Source organism: Strongylocentrotus purpuratus, unplaced genomic scaffold, assembly GCF_000002235.5.
Source record: "Strongylocentrotus purpuratus isolate Spur 01 unplaced genomic scaffold, Spur_5.0 spur5_scaffold_13, whole genome shotgun sequence".
NCBI classification, from domain to species: Eukaryota; Metazoa; Echinodermata; class Echinoidea; order Camarodonta; family Strongylocentrotidae; genus Strongylocentrotus; species Strongylocentrotus purpuratus.
This window is the reverse complement of record NW_022145598.1, coordinates 7,516,508-7,543,281: the sequence shown is the minus strand read 5'-3', so window position 1 is coordinate 7,543,281 and position 26,774 is coordinate 7,516,508. Positions and strand designations below refer to the sequence as shown.

At 38.2% G+C, this 26,774-nt stretch overlaps 1 protein-coding gene across 1 annotated transcript in view; it reads right to left on the bottom strand.

Annotated features, from left to right (window-relative positions):
- Positions 1–532: 532 nt before the first annotated feature.
- The window catches only part of LOC105444845, an 86,751-nt gene continuing 60,509 nt past the window's right edge, over positions 533–26,774 (bottom strand). The window contains exons 53-79 of the mRNA XM_030983854.1: positions 25,909–26,016; positions 25,286–25,564; positions 24,369–24,683; positions 23,301–23,624; positions 21,900–22,054; positions 21,170–21,404; positions 19,875–20,044; positions 18,956–19,114; positions 18,282–18,426; positions 17,129–17,419; positions 15,900–16,052; positions 14,594–14,761; positions 13,567–13,646; positions 12,721–12,916; positions 12,037–12,159; positions 11,291–11,488; positions 10,539–10,760; positions 9,999–10,199; positions 9,420–9,558; positions 8,746–8,945; positions 7,943–8,101; positions 6,918–7,070; positions 5,036–5,283; positions 4,364–4,445; positions 3,795–3,920; positions 2,264–2,467; positions 533–2,021 (exon numbers count right to left, since the gene is read on the bottom strand). Coding sequence (XP_030839714.1) covers positions 1,723–2,021; positions 2,264–2,467; positions 3,795–3,920; positions 4,364–4,445; positions 5,036–5,283; positions 6,918–7,070; positions 7,943–8,101; positions 8,746–8,945; positions 9,420–9,558; positions 9,999–10,199; positions 10,539–10,760; positions 11,291–11,488; positions 12,037–12,159; positions 12,721–12,916; positions 13,567–13,646; positions 14,594–14,761; positions 15,900–16,052; positions 17,129–17,419; positions 18,282–18,426; positions 18,956–19,114; positions 19,875–20,044; positions 21,170–21,404; positions 21,900–22,054; positions 23,301–23,624; positions 24,369–24,683; positions 25,286–25,564; positions 25,909–26,016 — 5,132 coding nt within the window. The 3' untranslated portion in view covers positions 533–1,722. The remainder of the gene's footprint in view (positions 2,022–2,263; positions 2,468–3,794; positions 3,921–4,363; positions 4,446–5,035; positions 5,284–6,917; positions 7,071–7,942; positions 8,102–8,745; positions 8,946–9,419; positions 9,559–9,998; positions 10,200–10,538; positions 10,761–11,290; positions 11,489–12,036; positions 12,160–12,720; positions 12,917–13,566; positions 13,647–14,593; positions 14,762–15,899; positions 16,053–17,128; positions 17,420–18,281; positions 18,427–18,955; positions 19,115–19,874; positions 20,045–21,169; positions 21,405–21,899; positions 22,055–23,300; positions 23,625–24,368; positions 24,684–25,285; positions 25,565–25,908; positions 26,017–26,774) is intronic.

Below are 26,774 nucleotides of genomic sequence, written 5' to 3'. Positions count from 1 at the left end.
GAATTCATTCAAGGTTTCAATCAACTGATCACCCAATCAACCCAATCTAGCAGACCACCCATAAACACTCACTTAAAGATAAAGTTGAGTTCTGGTCGTGCGATTGCATTGTGAAAGAAACAGTGTGGAATTGATCAGAAAAGGTTGATCATCTAGCATTTAGGTATCGCGGTGTGTACTGCAAGGTTCTGGAATCATCAAAATGATAAGAAATTTGGCCCAGTCTTGGTAAAGTTAAAAACACTGTATACAGAAAGATGGATATGGGACTACCCGAACATGTGGTGTAAAAATCTGTCCAGATTTGTATGCTGTTACATGCCATTTTCAGAATATTAAGGCATTTGAAGAGCCATGCTTTTCAGGGAACATTTTAAATCTGATGTTCTTCCACACTTGCATAATAACGTTGATAATGCTCACAAATTATTTTTCACCTCTTCCCAGAATTCAACCTTCTCTTGAACCACATTCATGGATCACATGGTAAAATGAATACAAAAACACAACAAACCAGTAGTAATCGCTAATGTACATTTCATAACTGATAAATATCCTCTATTTTATTGTACCACAATTCTACAATTTAAACATATATTTTCATATACAAATATGATTCCCAATCTGCATAAAACATATATTGACTTTCATAATTGTTTTACATTTACTGCTTACGGATTCAAAACAATCAGAAAGTAAGTCGAAATCCATAACAAAAAATACTTTTACAAGATATACATTTGGGGCCAGTTTCTCAAAACCCTTTGTGGACATCCCACAGAAACATGTCTTAATTCTATAGCACAATTTTCAATGTTATGTCCAAGAATTTTGCCTTATGATAGTTTCGAGAAACTACTCCTTGATCACAAGTAAAGACATAAAGACTCAACGATATGATAATGCAATTCTTTGATATCAAGGCACAGAATATATAAATTACATCAAATCTTTATTTTGTATAGAGAATAAATTCAGTGAAATGCCTGTAGCTTGTTAAATTCTGTTCAAAGAATCCTAACAGACCGATGGGGATATACTTTCATGACATAGGTCTTGTAATATAATCTACATTTTGCACATTATTAACAAGATGTTTACAGTACATTTTCATATTACCTTAAAATAACAGAGAAGGTCAGAAAGAACAACTTAGATTTCAGATAAATCTATAATCTCAATATAAGACAAATACAAAACACAATTCTTCAAGCATTATGGACATGTTTGAAGTATCTAGTACTCGATTCTTCTTCTTTTTTCCCTTCTTATTTTGTTCATGAAGGCCCAATTCTATTTCATCAACATGCTGTGCTTAAGCTTAGAAAATAAAAAACTTGGTTGAAGTTCTTAAACCAGGCCCAAACACCAAATCTGATTGAAATCCATAGTAGGTTAGGGGCCAAAATCTTTAAAAGCATGTTTTTTTTTAGTAAATTGTTTCATTTTAGAAAGACCAATTACATTTATATTCACATAATCATTGAAATTGAGACAAAACAACAGGAGAATGAATTTGGCAAATATCAACAAACACAAAATAGTTAATCCATATACACTTTTCATATTAACAATAAATCGAGACCCTCAACAATTTTACCGGCCGTAACTCTTGAAACTCAAGTTCTTGACCAAAGTCTCAAAAAACTTAACATTTTTTATACATGAATATTAAACAAAGCAAGGTTTATAAATTACATCGGAACTGTACAACCACATAGACTACCGTTCTCTATACGAATCTTTCTCATAATACTCAAACCCGCTGGCAAAGCCAAAGTCGTAAGGCACCTCCGCGACGATCATGTCACTCAGCTGGCAAGGATAACCGTTCGACGTCCACACATCCTTGTAGTTGAACGACACGCAGTCCGTGTCCTCCAGACATTTGTTGATGCATTCCAGGAAGTTGCGGACCTTGTAGCTTCCCAGGAGGTGGTTGGAGAGGACGTAGTTCTTCAGGTCGTGGTAGGGGTTGACGAAGAACCAGCGGGAGCCCCGGGTGTAGTCAATCGGACCCACTGGAGAAGGGAGAAGAGAGACCAAGGATCGTTGGTTAGAAGCGAATACATGTATGGGTAAGTTAAAGCCTGTCTGCACTAGTTTGGCCAGGAGGGATTAGACCTCCATGCATGGTCACTGGCAGGTGGTTATCTCATCAAATCCAACCCTATTTCGATGAAAACCAAGTGGTTGTTTTATTAAGCATGTGGGAATGGAAGAATTCAGTAAGCTGTGGATAAATTAAGTGCAGGAAACTTACTGAGACATCTGTAGGTGACCCTGAGGTACTTGTACGTTCCTACGCAGGGCTCCTGGTTGACATAGTACTTCCAATGGCTGGGCACTGTGCAGTTCCTCTCGTTGGTGCAGAGAGAGCGAGCTTCGGTCAGAACTCCGGGCGTGTCGCACCCCTGGAACGAGGTGAAAGATGGGAGGTTCTCCCGGTAGGCGCAACGGAATTGATCTGTTTGGAAAATGAGATGAGATTGAATGATAATTGATGCTGTAAGTATTATAAAATCCATCAAAAAAAAATTAAATGTTGACAAAGTGAGGTGACAACAGCTAAAGGCATTAAGGTTCAGGTGAAGGATGGGAGGTTCTCTCGGTAGACGCAACGGAATTGATCTGTTTTGAAAAGGAGATGAGATTGGATGATGATTGATGAGTCACTACCAGTAAGTATCATGAAATCCAACCAAACACAACTAAATATTGTCAAAGTGAGTTGACAACAGCTAAAGCCATGAAGGTTCATCTCAAATCATGATTCAAACCTCTATAAGCATAAGTACATGCATTGCCTCAATTGCAATAAAAGAACAATATACACTTCTTTACATATATTTTAGTCCACTGTGAAGGAATAAACCATGTTTTGACTATGGTTAAATTTTATCCTCATTTGTGAGTTTGGGTCGACTGTTTTCATCTGATTGTTCATTCCTCCATGTTTTGGCATCAACATTTGTGGTATACTGATAAATAACTTTACATCATTGAGTCGGATAAATATGTAATTTTGCAAGAGCTCATTTCTGTTAATTGAGGATGGATTTAATAGTTCCAACCTTACTACAGACAAACCTGTCTATCAAGGCCATCCAAGGGAAACTGGCCACTATAGACAGGTGACCTTTATATACATGTTTGACCCCACACATTTCTTCCTAGACGAAGAAATATAGCAAACCACTATACACACGTGGCCTTTATAAAGAAGTGGCCACTTAGACAGGTTCGACTGTACTTTTGAGTGTGGGACAAAAGATAAACCATGATAATTCCAGATGCAGTAAACTTATCTTAACCCCTTGCCTACGGGAATCTGGTGGCCCTTGTATTAAGCCTATGGCAATGAAAGAACTCAGTAGTCAACGGGCTAAAAGGTATTTAACACACACTGTTGGTCAAGGTTCAATATCCTTTTTCCGATACTGTATTTTATATTTTCTTTCTTAGATGGACAGGACGGGATTTAGTTAACTCATATTCTGCCATAAGGCCGCATCCACACTACCGTGATAGTGCTTGGTACACGCGAGCACGCTATTAATTGGCTGCTTCATGCATGCTTGCTCGCATTCGTAATAGCAGTTATTGTTCATGCTCATTGTACTGTGCTGAGTGCTTTGGACGCGCTATTGATTGTACCATCGCATGCATCAGATTATCTCAAAATAAACTTGGCACAGGGGGGATTTGTGGCTTGGCACAATGGGGATTAGCTCTGTGGCTCTGGGCTGTTTTCATTATGGCAGGATAAGAGCTAAAGGATAGAGCAAACTTACCTCCTTCGGTTCTTCCATACTCTGCCTCAATGATCCTAACATGTGGGAAATCCACTGGACATTCTACTGATAAATCATCGTGATCTTGACATGCGTACATGGTGAAATCATTTTTCGGACGCCCAGCTGAATGGAGAAAGAGAATGAGAAAATTTAACAAAATCGTTTCAATGTTATCAAAATTACTTCTTTATAAATCAAAGATTACTCTTAATGATTTATTTATTTTCATAAATTATGGCGCATTGAACTGGAACAACCTGGACTACCTCAAAAAAATGGACCAGTTCAATGATTAAGATTATCATAACGCAAAAACAAAAGCGTAATTGAAGAATTTGATGGCACGGGTCAGCTGACAGCGAGTCGAGGATGTCAGAGGTCACATCTACGCTGCACTGTCGTTCATTCTCACACTAAACTACATGTATTCCAAAGAGCCGCACCATCAAATGAAAAACTTTGTTTTCCAATCTGTGTTCTTATTTTGGGTAAGATTAATTCTGCGTTCATGTAATAAAGATTACAAGAAGTGGTAGCATTGGATTAAGTGAGAAATGATGTCTTACCCAGGCAATCATAGTCAACTTGTAGATACTTGGAGGATATGCTGGAGCAGGGGTAAGTTGAGGTCAGAATGCTTCCATCAACCTAACAATCAGAATAAAAACAACACACACGTACGTGATTACATTAAGAATGGCTATGATTTCTTCTTGAAACCGCTATAGACGAACGAGGGTGAGGTCTGTGTTTACTATTCATTCTACATTGCAAAGCTTTGACTTCCATATTACTCAGAGTACATTGTACATTGTACATGTCTAACATGCACCAGATACAAGGACAAAAATTCAAAAATTAATGCAGTATGCTACATATGGTGGCTACAGTGGGTGAACACTGAAGTTTAATTCCAATAACACCCATGTAGTCACATAGACGAGACCTATACCAGGGCCCCGTCTTATGAAGTGTTGCGATTGATCCAAATCAATTACCAGTCCTCTTATTAATTGCATGTTTGCAGTCCCCTGTCTCTTATTAACATAGTCGTGATTGAAATCAGCCGCAAATAAGTTACAAATAATATGAACTCTTTATAAGACAGGGCCCAGATCAATAAAAAATTATATTTTCCCAAATGACCAGTATCCAGTTGCTTAACGGTCATTCTATTTTTTAAATGGTCAGTTTGGGGTCGGTCTGGAGGTTTGAATGAGGTATAAATAAGTACTCACCGGAATACTGCATGTTCTTTGGTCCTGACAGTATGACTCGACAATGGCCTGCGTGTCGCTTGACCGACAATTGGTAATATCGTCGTTGCCATCGGCTGCGGGACATACGTAGGATGAGCTACCGACCTGGGTGCGTCCGTAGAATGCATCGTTGACGGATATGTAGGTTCCGTCGGGACACGAGAGAGATAGCTCCGCATCAAGACCCTCACATCCGATAAGAGATATCTCTCCCGATGGGAGCTCATCTGTTTCAGAAAAAGATGCGTGAAAAAAAGTTAATTAAGTAGAAAAATAGCTTTTTTAAACAGTCAGCCAATCGGAACTCAGTTCCAATTAGTTCCATTTGATTTCTATTATCTGTCCATTCTTAAATTTAACCTGTTTGTGTGTATTTCAAGCTTTTCTTCGAAAAAGTGCAGAGGTTATGCTTTATTGCTTATGATTTAGGTGCAAAAAAGAGATTTGTATACTTACCAATGTACATGTACATGTTCATCTTTAATAGTAAAACGGAACAAATAAATAAATCAAAAAATAAATAAATGGTAGGCTCTCATACTGGAAATTAGAGTAAAGGAGCAATAGACCAAGTGGGAAGTAAACTTATTGGAGATTAGACCAAATGGAAATGAGGCAAAATGACTATTATCCTTAATGGTCTAATGATAATTTCAGGAGTGTCGTGGGCAAGTGGTTTAAGGCGCATGACTGGAGATGTGAAGGTCGAGGGTTCGAATCCTGACACGGCACTAATATCCTTTGGCAAGATATTAACCTGCACTTGCTACTCTCCACCCAGGTGTTAACCCTACGTTAACTGGGGGGGGGGGGTCAATTTGACCCCCCCCTGTAGAAATTTCGCGACTACTCCGAAACCGCGGCAGATATAAAATTTTCCTTTCATGACTTTTTACTTTCGAGTCTTACGCATCTTTTAAAACAATTTTTTTGAAAATCGGACCTACGGTTACAAGGTCACGTGACCTTTTGTCTTTGCATGTCAGCCCGAAAATCGCTCATTTTCGTGATTTGTGTACAAAACATATGTAAAAGTCATTTTTCCTAAAAATAGATAAAACATTGGTTATTCAGTCTTGTTTAAAGTTTAGATGTTTGTTTTGGGGTCAAAATAGTTGAATTGTAGTTATAAATGAAATAAAACAACAAAAACAATAAAATACATAAGTTAAAAAAACAATGAAATACATAAGAAATTATAAAAACAAGAGATAACATAAGGAATAACCTGACTCTTCCAATTTTTTGTGTTGTATTATTATTCCAAATGGTCTAATAAATATATGTAGTGAAAAAGAATACGTAAACATGAATAATCTATGATTTATGGGCAGAATTGTGAATTTGATGACCTTATTTGCATAAATTACCATAAATATGCAAATGAGTGAATTTTTCAAAAATTTGAAATTACCATAGTATTCTATACACTTCACTTGACATGCATGCGAATTTTCGCGGCGATCGGCGGTGAAACGGCTTAGATTTTAGGGGGGGGTCAAATTGACCCCCCCCCAGTAAAAACCTGGTCTGAAATAGCCCAGTTAAAATAGGGTTAAATGGGTACCCGGAAGAATGCGACCGTCATTGTTGGTCAAACAGTTCTGAGCGTCAGGTTACGCCTGGCTGGAATGCTCCCCAGGGAGTGGAGATTGTGCACACATTGTGTGCGGGCAAGTTTTGAATCCAATGACCGGGGTAAAAATATATCTGTAAAGCGCTTAGAGACATCATAGATGTATTAAGCGCTATATAAAAGCGGAGTTATTATTATCAATTTGACAAAATGATTATTAGACCATGTGGATAGTAGGCGGATTGGGTGTAGACCAAATGGCAATGAACCTGTACATGTACTTACCTTTGCAATCAAATGTAACCTCAAGTTGCATCCTGTGGGTGGTGCAGGGCGTGGCTCCTAGGAAGTAGTCATCAGCACGCACAGTGCAGGTCACCTTGTTGTCACAGTTCGCACCTACGACACCCTTGACGTCCTGGCTAGAGCAGGCTACCGCTGTACGGAGGAAAATAAAATAAAAAATTGTACCATTTATATTCTGTCATGCTTCCTACATGCGAGTGTGAGGAATTTGTTTTATACAAAATTTTGTGGAGTCCACCTCATTTGACTGTCAATGGGTTTAAAGTGACTTCACTTTTGTTTTCAGAGTGAGATCCACTACACAAGTACATGTATAAGCCAGTTTGTAAATACTATCTGCACATGGGCAGATAAAGGTCATTTGTTTCCAAATTGTAAAAACCTATCTAGTCGAATACTGGTATCTTGCTCATGAAAGTTATGTAATCAGTATTCATTTATGCACCGACAGGACATTCTATGGAACACAGGTGGAAATATTCTTCTCAAGAGGGCAAACAAAAGATATTCATGAAGCACCTCCATCACTTTGGCAGAGATTATTCTAAAATGCACAAGTGGGACGTATCCATCATGTAAAAGATCTGTTTATTTTGGGGGTCATGCGTACCGAAGCTATTTACGAACTGGCTTATTGAGGGCATATCTAATGTCAGAAAATTTGAATGAACAACAGTGATTGTTAACTTTTCACAACATTGCCAATTAAAGAATTTCAGTCCTTATTTTATATGTTTAAATCGTCATACATCAACCTGTAATGTAAAAAAAAAAAAATATAAAATATTTCTTTCTCCTCAAGCATCTGGATTAATTTTTTATGACACTCAAAATACGAGCAATTATCGGTAAAGCTGAGGAAGCAGGTTCAAAACTGAGTCACATCTTTTGGATGGTGACATTAATGGTCGGTCCACAGACGTAAATAGTCATATGTGATCGATACACGTCTGTAAAAAACCCAATTACACACACACTAAAGGGTTTAAAATGAATGGACTCACTGTTATCAGATGGTGATTCAGTACACCAGGATGGAGAGGTAGCAGTGACAGGTTTGTAAGAGGCACTGGTGATCTCAATGAAGCGGTTACTGCCGTAGCAGGCAATCTGAAGATCTTCCTCTCTGCACACTGCGTATGTGGACGACAGGGTGTTGTTTCCTGGAGTAAGAGATAATATCAATGTTATAGTGCTGTTTTCATTGAATATTGCCATCTTGTTTTATAATCTTGATTAAGGGGAGAGATAATTTTGTGATAGCATGGTGTTTATATAGCGATAGGACCCGGGGGAGACTTACTATTTAGTAACCTTCTTGTTTTTTGTTTGATACTGTAGCTTAATTCACACTTTTCTAATTTAAAAAGATGAAACGATTCATATTAAAGTTTCTCATATCAACAGTGAGACACTTCTGCAAAAATATTATGGGTACATTCTCCCGAACAAGGATTTTTATTAACATTTATATACTATTCAGGATGTGCCTGACCTTGTGACCATGCCTCCTTCCCTTTTTTTTTTATATGAGACACAATGATTAATGAAAAGGAAATAGCAACTCTATTTGTCTATCTATCTAGATGCTAACTTCATGTAGCATTGAATGATAATAGTTATAACAATGATAATATCGATAATGATAGTGATAACGATAATGATAATAATAATAATAACAATAACAATAAAATAATAATAATACCGGAACAACAATAATGGTATTACTAATAGTGCCAATCATCTCTTTAATTTATATCATGAACATCATCTATCCATCCATAAATTAAAGATTCTGAACTTGTACCTTCTAGGAATTTGTGACAGGTGTATTCCACCTCCAGGTACTTGAGCTCTCCCTGACATGGATCGGCCGACAGCGAGTCAAGGATGTCAGAGGTCACGTCTACGCTGCACTGTCGTTCATTCTCACACTTCTCCTTCACCAGATTGACCAGTGTGTCGATGTCTGCAGCACAGTCTGTATCGTACGTGTGATTTGACCATCTGTGGAAGGGAATGGTGAAAAGATATGTTTTATCATTTATAACTCTTCATGGATTAAAGTATTGGAAGAATTTAGTTTTGGTAAAGATTCCATTACCAAAGAGCTCCATGCCCAGATTGGCCCAAATTCACAAATGAGGTATATCTCAATCCCTCAATCCATGGTTTGAACCTCCGTAAGTGTAGTATGGGCATGTCCTCATGTTTCCATATTCCCATACTGGAAACACTTGCAGCCTTCAAAACAAAGGTTTATCCAACTTTGACCCATAATGCTTCAAAATCCGAGATACCACCCATATAGATTTCAAACTTAAAATAAAAGAACGCCTATACATTTGAAGAACTTTTGGAAATAATCACCAAATAACCCACTCATTTTATAACCGTAATTTGGAATGAAATATAAATATAAATATAAATATAATATCAATACATCTCATCTCTGACAGGTCAACAAATATGCAAACCAACCTGTGAGGGCAGTGTTTCCCATCTTCTCTGCGGCCATAGAAGACATTCTCAATCTTGAGGTAGCCGATCTCATTGACTGCGCATGAAAGCTCCAGGAGCTGGTCGTCACAGGCCATGGCTTTTATTGGGAAAGGTCCCACTGTCAAGAAAAGAACAACAACAAAAATTTGTATATAAAAATAGAGCTGTATGACAAGGATGTGGAGGTAACCTATTCTATGATATTCAAGCTTTGTTCGAATATGACTTGGCAAAGCCATGGCATTTTTTTAAATGATGACGTACACGTTATGCACTTCACATTCCTGTATTTTATTGCACAGAGATCAGTGAATGCACATGGGATCTTCGTTACGCGCAGTTTAGATATATTTAAGCGTTAACAAAATTGATTCAAAAATTGGTAAAAAATCACAATCTAATAGATTTGCTTACATGATGAATGAACACCAAAGAAGAAAAAAAGTTTCCCAATTTATTCATACACCAAATATCATCATGATAAAAATTTGCTTTCTGCTCTATAGAAAACCTAATGTTCAAAAACCCAATGTGATGAATTTTAAAAGAGTCTCTTACGGTGTTGGATTGTAACTTCACATATCTGTATGGCGTCTGTTCTTCCAACGAGCTGAATACTGATATACTGCCCTCTCATGGTGTGATTACAGAACACTGCGTTCGGCCCTGCTTGGGCGGAAGACACAGTGTCGCCGCAATCCTCGTTGAAGTTGATGTCGGTACTGTTGCCGATACGGACCTGGAAATTGTCCAGTGTGGCTGAAGAGGAAAAGAAAGGACGTATTTTTACTGCATAAATGTACACAAAGACAAGCATAAATGTAATATCAAGGTTTCCAAATGACTTGGAAAGTTTAACTTGCTGTTCTGACATACAGTTTGGAAGCTGTATGAAGCTTGTTTCCAGAAAGAATTAAAGAGAAGAAATTAAGACTTTGATTGAATCGTATATAAATTAAATTTCAAAATCCTTAACATATATGTGGGAAAAATATCAAGCATGACTAGTAATTCAACAGCAATCTTCATCATTGCATAAGGGTACTCTCTCTCTCTCTTTCACCTTCCCTCTCTCTATATAAATAAAGCATAACTTACCTGCAGAGCTGGCATCATCACAGGTGTAGACAGTGACGACATTGATGTCATAGGTCGCCTGGAGGTCGACGACCCACCAGGGTTCATACTCGTCGGCGGACTGCGTGCACCAACCCTCCGAGCAGTCCACCTCTAGGATGTAGTCCGTGGTGGTGTTGACGACCTCGGCAGACGACGAGAGGCTGCTCATGTTGGCTGCCTTCCCTCGGGCAAAGTCACTCCCTTTATTAGAGATAGAGAGAGAGAGAGAGAGAGAGGAGATGAAAAGGTGCAGTTGTTATCAAAGGTCATTAAATGTTGTATCTCACTGAGCGGCAAATGCTTGCGAAAGTAGCGAATTACGTTTGGCCAGGGTTCGTAAAAGGTTGCAAACAGTTTTCATTGTCGCAAACAGCTTTTCTTTGTAAATTTATTTCGCAAACAGTCGTAAGCCTTTGCAAATGGTTGTAAGACGTTTTTGCTGAAGTTCTTTTTGATTCACCAATGCTAGCGACCACTTTACCATATGGTTCCTATATAAAATCGACCCATTTTATGAGTACAAGGAGTTAGCAAAAGGACATACACTGTAAGGTCCCAAACATTCACAAAGAGTGGCAAAAGGATAGGCAAATAGTTGCTAATCTTCGCAAAAACTGTCGCTAACATTTGCTTACAGTTGCCAATATTCACCAACTGCCTTTTGCAAACATTCGCTCAAATATTGCTAATTGTCGCTAATTTCACATCAATATACAAAGCGTTTAACTCACTGTATCTTTCACAGCTGAACCTCACGTCCAGGTACTTAGGCTGCTCTGGACACGGGTCCGACAGGACGGTGGCAAACTCCACGTTGAGGCGACAGGTCTGCTTGTTGTCACAGTTTTTCTGGACCATCTTCAGGACCTGTTCCTGGTCCAGTTCGCAGTCCAAGGAATAAGTGTAGTTGTTCCCAACCGAGCAAAGACCTGTCATGGCACCAGAATGAAAGAGGTTTAATTAGGGTCTGGTCTGAAATCAGAAAATGGTACCCGAGTTGATATTGCACAATGTATGTGGTCCAAAAATATACATGGTTACAACGGATTGAATTGATCTGGCTTAATTATAAAAAGATTATAAAGAAATAAAAAATGCCAGCAATGAGGATGAAGTAATGTTCAAATTCAGTTGCATGTTCATGTAAAATAAATGAAAATTTGATTTTGCAAAAATATATTACCACAAAATTGCACACAAGAAATACAATAAAAGTGACCCACAAAACTGACAGGGGCATGAAAAGGGGAAACTACATAGAATTTGAGCAAGATATTCTAGTGTTTTTTTTCTTTACACAGAAGCAATATGAACAATACATTACATATAAATATGAACATGTAGGGAATTGAGATACAAAATTCATATCAGTCGTTTTTCTGAAAGCTCAATTACAAATGACTGGATAACACTGGTAACGTTGCTCTGCGGGGTCGGAGTAGATGGCGCCACAGAAAATCACGGCAAGAACACCTACCTTCTTCCTTTCTTCCATAGAAGGCTTTATGGATCTTGATGGAGTAGTCTGCCTGGCAGGCGATCGCTAGGTTCTCATCATCACACTCCAAGGCCTTCTCATGGCCCCAGATACCCAGCTCCTCTGCATGTAGAATAATGGATGGATGGATTGCATGAGAGAGAGAGAGAAAGAGAGAGAGAGAAAGAGAGAGAGAGGAGAGAAGGGAAGGGAGGGAGAGAGAGAGGGAAGGAGAGAGAGAGGGCAAGATTTTATTAATAATATGTTTAATTCAATCAAATCAAAATGACATGTAACTACACAAACAGTAATCACACAGGAATACACTACTTTGTAATTAAAATTACAAGACCAGCTGCTTTCAAAAATGAGTGTCCATCACAATGTTTTTGTACAGATATAGCAATGATATTCAAAACATACACATATTGAAAATAACAATAATCATCATGGCGATAATAATATAACAATAGTCAGAATAATGATGCAGAGTTTTCCCAAGGATACAAAGGGTTGGGTGTTATTACACTTTAGCCAACCTTCCACAATAATTAAGGTACTCAAGCATGCAAGATATGTCTTCCCACCAGATACCCATTTCACCTGGGTGGAGAGTGGCAAATGTAAAGTAATGCCAAGGGACATTAGTACATGTTAAAAAATGAGTCAATTAAAAACGCTCACCTCCAGGACACAGAAACCTGACTTCGTAATCCTTGCACGTCCCGCTACTCTGGTCATCATCGTTGCACAGCAGCCCGCCCTCGTTGTTGAGGGAGCAGGGGCGTTGTAGGACTTGTCCGAGAGCATAGTGGGACTGACCGTCGCTGGCCTGACGACATTCTACGTCCTGGGGGTCGGCACACAGATTGGAGCTCATCTGGAAAAGAAAAGAAACCAAAACATAATTTGTTGCTAATAAAAAGTGTAAGTTTGACATTTATTGGTGATCGGCCAATTGGGCTGTGCTATATTTCGTCAAAACTCAATGGTTAGGGATTTGGTAATAATTGGGTTTTTAGGTCAGGTTACAGGTAGGAATTCAAACAGAGCCAGAAATCAAACCAAGGAGCGAGTACTGCAGCTTTGTAACCATTTCATGAGGTTCGCACCAGACTACACATTTTGCTGATAGGGTCATTAAATCTTGTCATAATGTGTAACTCCATGTCTCAAAAAGATGCAATGCTCTATGGGACATTGTTAAATGTCAAATAGAGTTTGTGCATCCATACTAGCATGCAGGGCTCTACCCAACAACCTCTGCGTATTGAGTCAAGAGGTTATAAAGCCAATCGACTGTATGACATCTTTTGGTAGGGGGATGGGAGAGAAACAAGCGTCTGTTAAATGGCGCCTGGCTGGAATGCTCCCCAGGAAGTGGAGAATGTGTATACATTGTGAGCGGGCAAGCTTGAATCCGACGTCCGGGGTAATAATACATCTGTAAAGCACTTTAGAGAGACGATGTATCAAGCGCTATACAGTATAAATGCGGAATATTATCATTATTATTTGCGAAATATATACCTTGTAAATACTGTAATGCGACTCATCTTCAATACCATCTGCAGGAGTGTCTGTGTTATACCACTCAGTCCAGTCGTAGCCTATAGAGGGAGACAAGGAGAAAGACAATGTATTATGATTTTAAAGTTCTTTTATCACATCCAAAAGAAGAATTTCCCTATGACCGTTTCAGAGTCTGAAATCAGACATCTTCTTCAGACGTGAATTGGCAGACTGTATTTGGATATGGTAAAAATGATTCCTAACTTGGTGACTCGTGAAATGTGTTCCACACAATATATTTATTAGTCTAATAAAGTAGCTTAGCAAAATGAAGTGGCATTAAAAGATGCGTCCGGAGCGCAAACTGCATGATTGATGGAAATCATAATGTAGAACCACACTGTTAGGATATTGTGCTGATAAATATATATACATAGGATGTCACTTGAATTGAATTTAATTGAATTAGGCTTTAATCCGGCTAAACTTTCTTTCAGATGTGTAAAAAAAGACAGTTGATTAACATTTCATTGTCTATTGCGCATTTAGCCTTCCAGAGGTGTCTTTTTGTGCCATTAACTTTCACTAAGGTACCTTACCTACTCAATTTATTGACAAATGAGAAATCCCTCTATGTATCTCTTGCCTAATGTTTCTTTCTTGTACCACACAATATCAAATTAATATTTTTGTGTATACTTGTCATTCACACTGACCACCCGTTTCCCTTTTTTTGTTTACTTAACTATGTTTTTTACCCAACTATATATATTTAATTTATTCCTGGAGACCAGCCCTTGATAGGTCAATGGCCTAGCTGGCTCCACCACAGTCTCAAGTACTAATTCTAGGTACTCTCAATTCTTTAAATATTGTTGTGGTATTTTCTTGTTTTGTTGAGTTAACCAGATATTGTATGTAAATTGTTATATGTTTTATATGAGAAGTGGAAATAAATGAAATGAAATTTATATCCAAGTGGACTTAATTCCCCTTCAATTATATCATAAAGCTACAGGTATGAGTGAGAGGAAGGGGGCCTTACCAATGCATTCATAAGTCATGTTGATATACTTAGTGAAGCCATCACACAGTGTATAATTGTCCCCTACTGCTCCAAACATGGCCTCGCTGGTGTGTATGACACAGTGCTCCTTCTTGTCGCACTGGCGCTGCATGCGATACAGGACCGTGTCGGGATCATACTCGCAATCTACATCAAGTTGGAAAGAGAAACGGTTATCATCATAAAATTTAATATTTGGTTAATCTTGAAAATTTTGAATGTAGGATAATTTTGCGAATTTTATGAGTGGTCCTGATTTGCAAAGTTTTCACACATGCAGTGCTCCTTCTTGTCATGCTAACACTGCATGCGATACAGGACTGTGACGGGATCATACTCGCAATCTAGATAGAGTTGGAAAGAGAAACGGTTATCGTCATAAAATTTAACCTTTGGTAAATCTTGAAATTTAAGTTGTCAGAGAGCTAAAGCCTAGTACTATATTCCCTTAAGCATCTTACCTTTTTGTCATTGATACCTCATTCTTTTCATCCCAAAAGATTACCACTAATGGTGAAAAGAAATACACCAGAGTATGTCCTTTCTATTAGTCTCAACATTTCTGAGAAAGGCAAGTGTGATGGCAAGAATGAGAGAGAGGCAGTGGTTTACCACAGGGGGGTAATTTGACACCTGTTCTATTCTCTTTGTCACGAACTTGAAAATTCTCTGCTCTTTTTTGTGTTCTCTATATTGTTAGACAAACAAGAAACATGATAAAACAATACAAGCATAAATCTTAAGATAAGGGTAAAAGTTGGGAAAGGAGAAGAAAAAAAATTGATATAGCATTCATAGCAAGGTGTCCTTGATGTAATGTCATAAGGGGGTATTTTTCATTGTGCAGTAGTCGTGGGGGGGTGATTGGCCTAAGGTACACCTACCAACCTTTCAAAGCAAGAGTTGGGAATCTCTCATGGCAAAATTAGCAATACTGTTTTTTTAAATATATTTTTATACAGAATTTTTTTTTTTTAAAGAGAGGAATCTAGCTAGGGTTCATAACATTGGTTTGAAGGCCAACGAAAAAGGAATCTTTCCTCTAAGATAGGAATAGACGACAGCTACATGTATGCTAAGGGTATATGTCTGAGTCTATGTCAATACTACAGGTGTGAGTCATCAAGACCTGCTTTAGCGACCACCTGTATGTCCATAAAGACCACAACTTTGTTTCCTTTGAACTGTGTTTCTCATAGGAAAATGTATTGAAGGAACCTGTACATAAAGACCAAATGCTCATAAAGACCACTTGATTGGTCTTTATACACAGGTTTCTACTGACCTGTAGGGTAGTGATCATCGTATATGATGCACTTCTCGTTGTGCATCCTGCCGTAGAATGCTCCTGTGATCTGGATATATTCTCCTACGGGGCACTGCAGCTCAAGATCCTCATCATCACACTTTATCTTGCCTCCCTCGTTAATTGGCGTACCTAGTGGGAAAGAAGAAGCATAAGAATTCCAAGGTTACCTCTTTGAATGGACCATTTTTCGTAATGTTATCAAATTTAATGCACAAATCTTTGACTTGTTACAGATTATTTGATTCACCTGCTACAAATAATTGAATTGCATTGTATTGCATACATTATGTGTTGCTAGGTAGGACAAGCCGTAATGTTTGTCCTACCTAGCAACAATTAACATATGCAATTTGCATTCTGACTATTGAAGTACAATTATTTGTAACAGATGAATTAAATAATTTGTTACAAGGCACTGAACAAAGATTTGTGAAATAAATTGTTTACATTACGAAAATGGCCTATCCTTCAAAAAAATACATGCATACAATGTATGCACATTGCCAGTATGCAGTCTCTCGCATAAAAGATAAAAAGATGTAATAATATCAGCACAAATGGTTTGTGAGTACACATTTAACTTTTAAATTTATATTATACAAAACGAAAGAAATCACAATATGATAAAGGACAGAACAACATTATTTACCATCCCGTATGTGTAGTACATACTTTTTGTGTAATTGAACATTTTTCTATCCTCAAATGTTATCATGAGGGTATTTGGGGGGAAATAACAGCCAAAAAACGAAATACATTTAAAGTACAAAAATGGCATACTGATTTATGCACAAGAAAATTTTAATGCATGAAATACAGCAAGTTTGATGTGTAGTGTAATGAAAACTTTTATTGTATTCCTACATTTTTTGCATGATGTTTGACATTATTATCAATCAGTATCAAAATACATGTACGCTGTATATTGTACAACATAGTGGACAGATCTTCAGTGATCCCCTGCATATAGTACAAGTTTAAACAGACATCGTCATGATCGGAATGGGGGACATTCACAGTTTCTGTGATTTAGTTTGCCTGCCCCATTCCTGGCAACTAGTAAATACTCATGGGAATCAGGTTAATGTGTTTAAAAAAAAATGATTTTCATCCTATATTTTGTATGATTTGTTCTTTTACATGTATGTAACTCTGTTGTATACACTTTGTTTTGCCGAATAGATAATAATACATCGTCAAAATACCTTTGTGATTGTAGAATGACTTTTGATCGCTGCCATGCTGATTCTTGGCGACACACGTGTAATAGCCGCGATCGTCCCAGAGCTGATGGAAGCGGATCTCCGAGATGACGTGGTGTTCGTCCAGGGCATACGTGACGATGGTGGCATTCTCGTTGCCTTCGTAGTCGTAACCGTCGCGGATCCAGGTAATGTTGGGGAGGGGCATACCAAAGGACAGGCATTGGATGGTGCCGTTGTACTCGTAGTGGAGTTTGGTGGAGTTGATCACCTCCAGTACCTCTGGTTTCTCGTCTGTAGGGGTGGAAAAAAGAGTGATCAGCGAAGGAAATGAGGGATCTCAGAAATTCCTATGACAAACACTTTCTTAGAAGTCATCTGGGCCCCCTCTTACAAAGAGTTGCGTTTCATGAAAATCAATCGCAAGTCCTTCAATCAATCGCAAGTTTGCAGTCTCCTATCTCTTTAATATGTACATAGTTGTGATTGATATCAACTCTTTGTAAGACAGGGCCGGTCTAGTCAATTAAAGGTTATTGTTATGTACATGTTCTAAGAAAATGTTTACATTTATGTTCTTGAAGTGTATGGTACATTTATATCAAGATGGGGTACTACAGTAAGATATATTCACATGAGATTTATACAGATGCAAGACCATGAAAATATTATCTTTAGTCTTTTTTATTGCACATGATAATGAATAAGTTATTTAATGAATAATTTCATTAAAATCAATATAGGTTTTATGTGTACAACTCAATGTAGAAGATAGGAACCAATACAATGATGTAACCATGTCTAGAAAGAACAATACATTATGACAACCTTGAAATAAATGATGAAGAACCTGATTGTATCACCCAAACTATTGTGTAAAGAATTTCCAGTGAAGATAGAAAAATTACAGTGTTGGAAATTCCTGCTCTCTAAACTCAGCATCAAATCAATACCAAAGTAAATTTTGCCACTATCATTTCTGATTAAAAAAAAATAAATCAGTATCATTATAATTATTTTCATCATTTTCAACTTAATGTGTAAAAATACAGGAATGATTCAAATAGGAAAAAGGTACAGGCAGCAAGATGGAATGTTAAACATGGTGTGTTATTTTATTTGCATCTTTAATGAAAGAGAAAGAGACAAGTCTTACCTTCCAAGAAACACCCATACACCTCAAGACGAAGAGACATCTCGTTGGTCCAGTTCAGAGGTAGAAGACGGATGTAGCGAGCATACATGAAGTGGGTCAGGTATTGGTAGACTACCGTGCTGCTGTCATTGTTACCAACAAAGATCTGTGGAAAACAAGGAGGAAAAATTGTGAGTATTTCTGAAATTTTGCGAGCATTATACATACCTGCTAACTTTTCAAAGCAAAATTTAGGAAACCCTAAAGGCAATATTAGGAAAATAGTCAGTTTGTTTAATTAAAGTTTTACACAGAAGATTTGACAGAAGAGAGGAATCTAAGTCCATAACATTAACTCCAGGGTAATAAAGTAGGAATCATTCATCCAAAATATAAATAGAATGTAGAGGTGTTGTAGTCTAGTGGATAATTTGTCGGAATGTGGATCACAGGGTCCGCGGTTCGAGTCCCACCATGGCACTAATGTCCTTTGGCAAGATATCAATCTACATTTGCCACTCTCCACCCAGGTGTTAAATGGGTACCGATGGGAAGGAATTCCTTGAATGTTGTGAGCACCAAAATCAGCTGCCTAGCAGAGCCGGGGTAATAGTTGGAGCACCTTGAGCACCATGCATGGTGGATATGTGCACTGATGTATCTCGTAAGATTGGATAAAAGGACTCAGGTCTTACCCTCTTCTCTCCCTCTTCCTCATAAGCGTTCCACGACCCGTCATCGTCCAGGGTATCATTGACGGTGTAGTCCAGAGCATAGCGGGAGGTCCAGTAGTCATAACGAGGATGGCCCTGTGTAGCAAACTTCCTCACCCTCATTACACGTTCAAAATCAACCTGCAGAAAAGAACGGTTGAGAAGTATTGAACAAGGGAAATGCTACATGTACTCAAATGTATACCCGTTTGCCACTGGTTGTCATTAAGCTAATAAAATAATCATTAGAATTGAGTTATAATGGGCATTTATGGCAAAAAGAAAGTTAAGATTAAAAGATGTGAGTACAACAGCAGTAAATTTGTTCAAAAATTTGTAATTTATATCAATATCCTTACCAATTTCATATGGTTATGAGGCTCAAGAGCATAAGAACATTTTCCTCAATAAATGAAATACTGAAATACGTTTTTATAGAGAAATGTAAAGCAAGGACTGATAAAACAGCAAAGAAACCCTCAACTTTGAATATCAGATGTAACTAACATCTTGTCAGTAAAGTGGATAAGTAGTTAAAGATACTACATGCGGCAGTGTGCATATACGGTAGTTTCACTACCAAACTAATCAGTTTTTGATGATGATTGTGATTTGAAAATCCCAAAATCCGAAATTGAAATGTCTCTAATTAGAGCCTCCTTTCTAGCAACACACATCTGGGCCCTGTTTCACAAAACTTTTTATCAATAACAATTGCTAGATTTTCTCAGCCAATCAAATGTCACGCTTTTCAGTAGCTTAATTGTAACAGTTATTATAACTTGTCATTGATAAAAAGTTTTATGATATAGGGCCCTGATATTTCTGTGGAAAACTTTGGATTCTAAACACACAGTACAGACATGGTTGGTAAAAGGCAGAAACTGATTCAGTCACTTACCTGGAACCATTGCTGCGTTTCCTTATCGCTTGCCACCCATGCTCCGTAGGGGTCGTGAAGTCGTCCGTCCCACTTGAAGGAGTCCAAGCTGGACAGCATCTTGGTGGAGCTGACCTCTAGCTGGTCATTGCGGATGGTCTTGTCGGCCATGCCGAAGGCTAGCACGCAGTCTGGTTGAAGAAACAGAGAAACAGTATTAATGCCATATTATGAATTGAATTGAATTTATTGAACCATATAAAAGCAAAACTAACTCTTGGGGACCGTACATGTACGTTTGCCATTGTCGTCCCCGAACTATGGAATAGCTTGCCAATTGAAATATGAAGCTCTCCATATTTTTTTGATTGATAGATTCTATTTTGTCGAATTCAGTAAAAAAAAAAAAATTTAAAAAGGAGCTCTGAACCAGCGCAGCTGAATATATTTTGTATAAAAGCTACACTATGTAAATTTATTATTATTATTATTATTATGTAAACAAAACAAAGAAAAATAGAATACATAAAACATACAAAATACAAAGCTAATGTAAATGTATGGTCAGGGCCACAAAAAGGCAAATAGGGACCCACTTAAAACAAATTAATTCATCAAAAGTTTTTCAAAAGAACAAGAGAGATGCAGTGGGGCTCCATTTAGATTAATGGAAGGTTTGGTATTTATAGAAAAAGGGATTAAAGGAGATTAAATTTTATCACTCTTGGGTGGAGTTGACCCCTTCTAACGAGACTTAAAGAGGAAGTCTTTCCTGATGATACATGTAGGTTGGTTTTAATAGAAAGCAGTGTTGCCAAATTCTGTTTCACTGATGACTACTCAAAAAAATAATAAATTTCCTATTTTCAATCAGATTTTGCTCAAATTTTCACTAATTTGTTTCTCTCATTTCATTGGTTTTATATCAGACTGGTCTTCCCCTTCCAGTTTGCCATATCAACAATTTAAGAATGTTTAAATTAAAATTAAGAGAGTTATTCATTTCTGAAGGTGTGATCAATCAAAAACATATCAGCAACTCTGTGACATATCTGCAAGCTCGTCTCCCATTTGCCCTGCACTAAAAAACTGTAAAAATTATCAATCATACATTTAACCTTAATATTACTATTGCAAATATGTTTTTAAATAACCCCTGTACATGTATGAAACAAATCTAATCCATCATCAATAACTAAGAAATTAAAATTTATGAATTTTCTGTTCAGAGCTAGTTGGAGAGGAAGCTCGCAAGAAACGTCACAGTGTTGCCAATTTGATTAAACAAAACATATTGTTATTATAATTATTATTACCTTGTTGACAGATGTAAGCATTCCTGTCGGTACACCTAGCATCTTCCCACTTGAAGTCGTGATCGGCGCTCAGGTGGATGCATCGTTGCCTGCCATCAGAGACGTAGCTGGACGTGAAGTCAGTGAAGACGTGTCCGATACCATCCTTCCAGCGGCAGGTGTTGTTCTTCGTCTTAACGCAACCGATCCAGAAGTGAGTGTCTGAGTAGTCCGTCATCAACCCTTCCAAGAAACCCTGTTAAAGGGGATGATAACGAGGGTAATAATTACATCGATTGATAAAGGGCAGCTACTATATAAATATGCTATACTGTGCTGTGATTAGAACAAAACTGTTGTGAATTCGATATATAAAAGATATATGGACTGCTTCAATATTCGAAGTATAGCTGTTTCTTTTCTGGCTCTCGGGACTCCCCTTGTGCACCCCAGGGTTAGCAGGATGTAACGTCCCCTTAAGCCTATAGAAACAGTGATGCGTCTCATAGCAGTTAATATATCTATATCATCATTACAGTGAAACCTGTTCATAAAGACCGCTCAAGGGAAGATTGCAAAGCGGTCTTCAAAGGCTGGCGGTCTTTATGAACAGGTTCCTTTAATATAGGTTTCAATGAGAGGCCATATTCAAGGGGGGAAAATATGTGGTCCTTAGAGACAGGTGGTCCTACTATACAGGTGGTCGATAAAAAAATTTGACCTCGTGACCTCATGTGACTTATCAACTGACCTGTGTATGATCACCAGGCACACCAGCTAGATGGCCGTGGAGATTGTTGCATTTCTCCTCGGCCTCATGAAACGTGCTGTTCTGATTGGGGAATCCCCTGATACAGCGGGAATCATGCTTGGACCAGCCCTCCTCACAGTCTCCCCGATAAGTGTCTGGAAACAAAAATAGAGAAGTCAAATCTTAAAGAGAAGCTTGAGTTTTGGGAATAGAGGTGCAAAATAACGTGTGAGCGTTATTATTGTATAATGCAAGCGTGGAAGAACATAATTCCCTGAAAAGCATGGCTCTTCAAATGCCTCAATATTTTAAATATGGCATGTTACAACATAAAAATCAGAACACATTTTTATTCCACATGTTTGTGTAACCCAATATACATCTTTCTGTGTACAGTGCTTGTAACTTTAACTAGACTGGGCCAAATTTCTTATCATTGTGATGATTCCATAACCTTGCAGTACACACCAAAACTTATATGCTAGATGATCAACCTTTTCTGATCGATTCCACGTTTCTTTCAAAATGCAATTGCATGACCAGAACTCAACTTTATCTTTAAGCCCATATTCTTGAGAGCGGCAAAAGTCAAACCTGGCCGAAGTCTACTGATTTCTGTAAGGACACAAGTCAACCTCCAAGTTCTTAACTTCATAACTAAATTCCATTTCTTTCCCTTTTGTGCTCCATACATTGGTGAACTAGCTTTACACACATGGACAGGGATTAAACTTAGCCTAAATGTAGACTACTTTCAATAATATAGTCCTCATTCTGTTTTTGTAGACGAACTTAGGAATGTATGTATAGGATTACATTGATGATGACTTGGGGGATAGATAGTACATTTATACATGATCTTAATGTCAGAATGTGAAAAGGGAGATTGGACATTCCTCATAAAAATTGGAAAAAGCTTTTTGAATTTATTGAGGGTTCAGTGACACAAAGACGTAACTCCATATTTTGGCAAAATTAGTATTTTATATCAAAATGTTCAGAAAATGTGGGCTTTCCAGGAAACACAAAGACTTAACTCCACACAATACCCCATTGAAGTCAATAGCTAGTGAAACATAGACAACTCCTAAAGGCCCAAGTGCTCAGTGACACATAAACCTTTTTTGTCTCAAAATGGCCAAAATGGAGTTACGTCTTTGTGTCACTGACCCCTCAATATGTTCTAAGAGACAACTTATGAATGTATGAACGAATACTATTATTCCAAGTTTATTATTACAGGGGGGCGTTTCACAAAACTTGTCATCAGTGACAAATGACAGTTTTTGTTATAAGCTACTGAAATCCTTGCTTCTGATTGGTTATCAGGAGATTTGTCACTGATTTCTGTCATTTGTCACTGAAAAAAGGCTTTGTGAAATGGGTCCCAGGAGGACTTACATTCATCGTCAATGACCGGAGCTGATGACACGCATGTATAATTCACATCCAGGTATTTCGCCACGCCCTCACAAGGGTCTGAACTGAACGCTTCCACCTCGATGGCAAACTTGCAGGAGTGCTGGCCCTCGCAGTACGTTCGTACATCCCTGATGCTCTTGCCGAGGGTGCAGTTTGTTGGAGCGTAACGGTCCGGGCCGGGGCAGACGGAGTTGTCGAGCGTGCGGCCGTACATCGCGTCCATGACATGGATAACCTCGTCGACCGCGGGGCAGGAGATCTCCAAGAAGTCGCCCTCACAAGCTCGCGCATACTTCATGTAATCTGGCATATATAGGAAGGAGAATGTGGCAATAAAACTATGAAGCACATCATCTATGACCCTTTCAAGAATTGTGTAGTAAGAATCAATTCCTTGAAATGCTAGAGCGCCGTAATGGCAGCTGTGCTAAAGCCAGGGTAATAATCGGGAGCACAAGGTGTGTCAAGTCTGACAGACATGAGGGCTATACAAGAACCCACTATTATTATTATTATTATTGAAGCTGTTCTTTGAAAGCTCTAGGTTTGCAAGATATCAAGATACAGTGAAACCTGTCTATAAAGACCACCCAAGGGAGACAAGAAAAGTGGTCTTTAAAGGGAGGTAATTTTTATAGATAGGTGCTTATTGATTGATTTTGTTTATTTATAGTAGATGTTTCAATGGAAAACTATTTTTAAGGGAAACAAAAAAAAAAAGAAAATGTGAAACCATTTGACTGTAAAAAAAAAAAAAAAAAAAATCCATAGATTTTATCTTGAGTTGTCTCAAGCTTACATGTCACATTAAACAGGGGCTATATTCTGAAGAAAAAAATGTTATCTTTTATGTCATTAACAAAATGACATTTCATGGATATCTATTCACGCAACACAGCCAGCTTTGCGTAGTCATGCACAGACATTAACCATTGACTTTCCCCTTAATGTGATTTGTTATGAAATTAACATCGTTTGACTGATGAATAACATATAAGATAACATTGTTTTCAAAATACCACCCCAGGATAACATGCATTTACTCACCCACACATGTGTACGTCAGGTTAAGATGCAGATGCATATCAGAGGTAGAGCAAGGGTAGCCCAACGTGCTTGTATCCGCGAGCAACGAGCAGTGCGTCACGTTACTGCACTCCTCGGCAAAATCATCGATGGCAGACTGGGAGGGCGTGTCGAGGGCGGAGCAGGGCGTGTCCGATGCGCTGAAAGTGGACTCCTGAGGGCACACTTCCCAGTCCATGGTCCGCCCCCAGTCACCGCCGGTGATGTTGACCTTCTGGTTGTCATGGCAATGGAGGGAGACGGTGTTCTCGCCACAGCTGAAGATGTCCGTTGAATCTGTGGAGTGTGTGTGGGACAGGCCAGAATATCCACATTATTGTTTTTGAGTTTCTGATAGTATACATGTAACTCTATTATTATCAAATAAACATTTACTTTACTTGTACATGTATTAAAGAGAACTGTTGCTGAGCTAGCGCCATGAGCGTCGATCCCAGGACAGTGCTCTCTAAAAGTTTACACTATTATTATTATTATTATGTTGGCCCAAGTAAAAAAATCTTTCAGATCTTACCAGTGATTGTACATAATGTTTCTCTGATTTCTAAATCCCAAACTAAAAGATATGAAGAAGAGAACGACACCAAATATAAACAGAGGCATCAATTTCTTAACCAATAAAATAGATATTTAAATCAAACATGACAAATATAATGAAAATAAATTATTACTTCTTGCTTTGGATCAGTGTATCATAAAATTTGGTAAATTTTAAGGACCACCTTAACCTGTTAAGACCTGATTTCTCTCCTTCCCAATGCAAGAGTCACCCAAATGCCATAAACCACAGGCTTCAAAACTATTTAAAACAATCGCATAGAAGCACACTTCAAATTTCAAAAAAAGAAAGAAGCAAATATTCTGACCATTTTCTTTACCTCTTTCAAACTCGCAGACGAAACCAATCTTATCATCGCAGTCCACCGACACCCAGAGGCCATCTTCTTCCTTTGACAGTGCAACACACTTCTTGTATCTCTCGTACGACGGCTGCTCCGATGCCCAGGAGGTGTAGACAACGAACGTGGCATCGATCCACTTGAACGTCTTCCAGTAGCGTCGGAAGCCAATGTTGTAATCGCTCATGTCGAAGGCACGTACAAACTTTCGCAGGAACTTCTGTTCATCGATGCTGGTGATAGTGGCAAGGTGCGCACCTGGGAAAGCAAACATCAAACTAGGCATAAAACTGGTTTCTTATTTTTTAATTTTGTCAATGTTTCGAGCAACTTTGGGTTTACAGTAGGCTTGCGGTTGCACCATGTAATAGAGAGGGGGATTGGGGATCGGTAATCTTGCTTTCTTGAGTGTGTGTAGTCCTGGAAAGGACTGTTGGAAGTCTTGGGGGGGGATTGGATCCCCTGCCTTTTTCAAAATCCTGCAGCCACCCTTGGAAAACATTAGCATTAATAGCTGGGCAGAAAAAAAGACTTCACGAGCGCAAAATAATATGTTATTTCCATTTAATCACAAGCATGATATGATTGTCTCTGATACCTACCCTCGTTTGTACAGGTCTTCTTGGCAGCTTGACGTGACTTGCCCTCGGTATAAACCTTGTAACAAGAGGTCTGGAAAAAAGACCATCCTTCGGGGCACACAGTGTCAACTAAAAAAATAAAATAAAACAAAAAGGAATATAAATTAAATGTAAATAGTCACCACATTGGCATGGCCAGTCTGCGCTCAAAAATCAAACCATGGTATTGACTATGGTATTGACTATGGTATTAATTGACTATGGTATTGACTATGGTATTGACTATAGTATTGACTATGGTATTAATTGACTATGGTATTATGCAACACAGGCATATAGGAATTTGGCAATATTTCCACATAGAGTCGCTATTGATTGGAGAGTACAGAATATGAGGATGAAATACATGTGCATGTAAATATAGTTGACGACAGCAATTCAAACATTGAAAAGAAAACTAAGCATTCAAACCCTCAAAATGGAAACACATTTAAAGACATGTAAAAAATCTACACTCTCGTAAAAAGTAGCAATTTTTGTACTTTGAAATATAATATATAATATTATGGTGGTGGCGGTTATTTTACCTGACTGCTAAGAAAGCATAAATGCTTATTTAATTAGCAACCAGAAGACCGATGGCTTTAGGTCCTCTCCGATTAATGCCTTACCAAAGGGCAATTAGCGCATCGACTTGGTTTCGAACCCGGGTCACCAGATTGGAGACGACTGCTCTACCAACTGAGCTATCGTGCCTCCTGAACATTCTTGTCCTTTTGATTGAGACTTTACAATGAACAAGTTTTTTTCCTTTGGACCTTCAAAATATCTTTGTCATGAGTAGTTTACCCTTCCGTGCCAAAGAGAGCAAACTCAATCCAAGAACT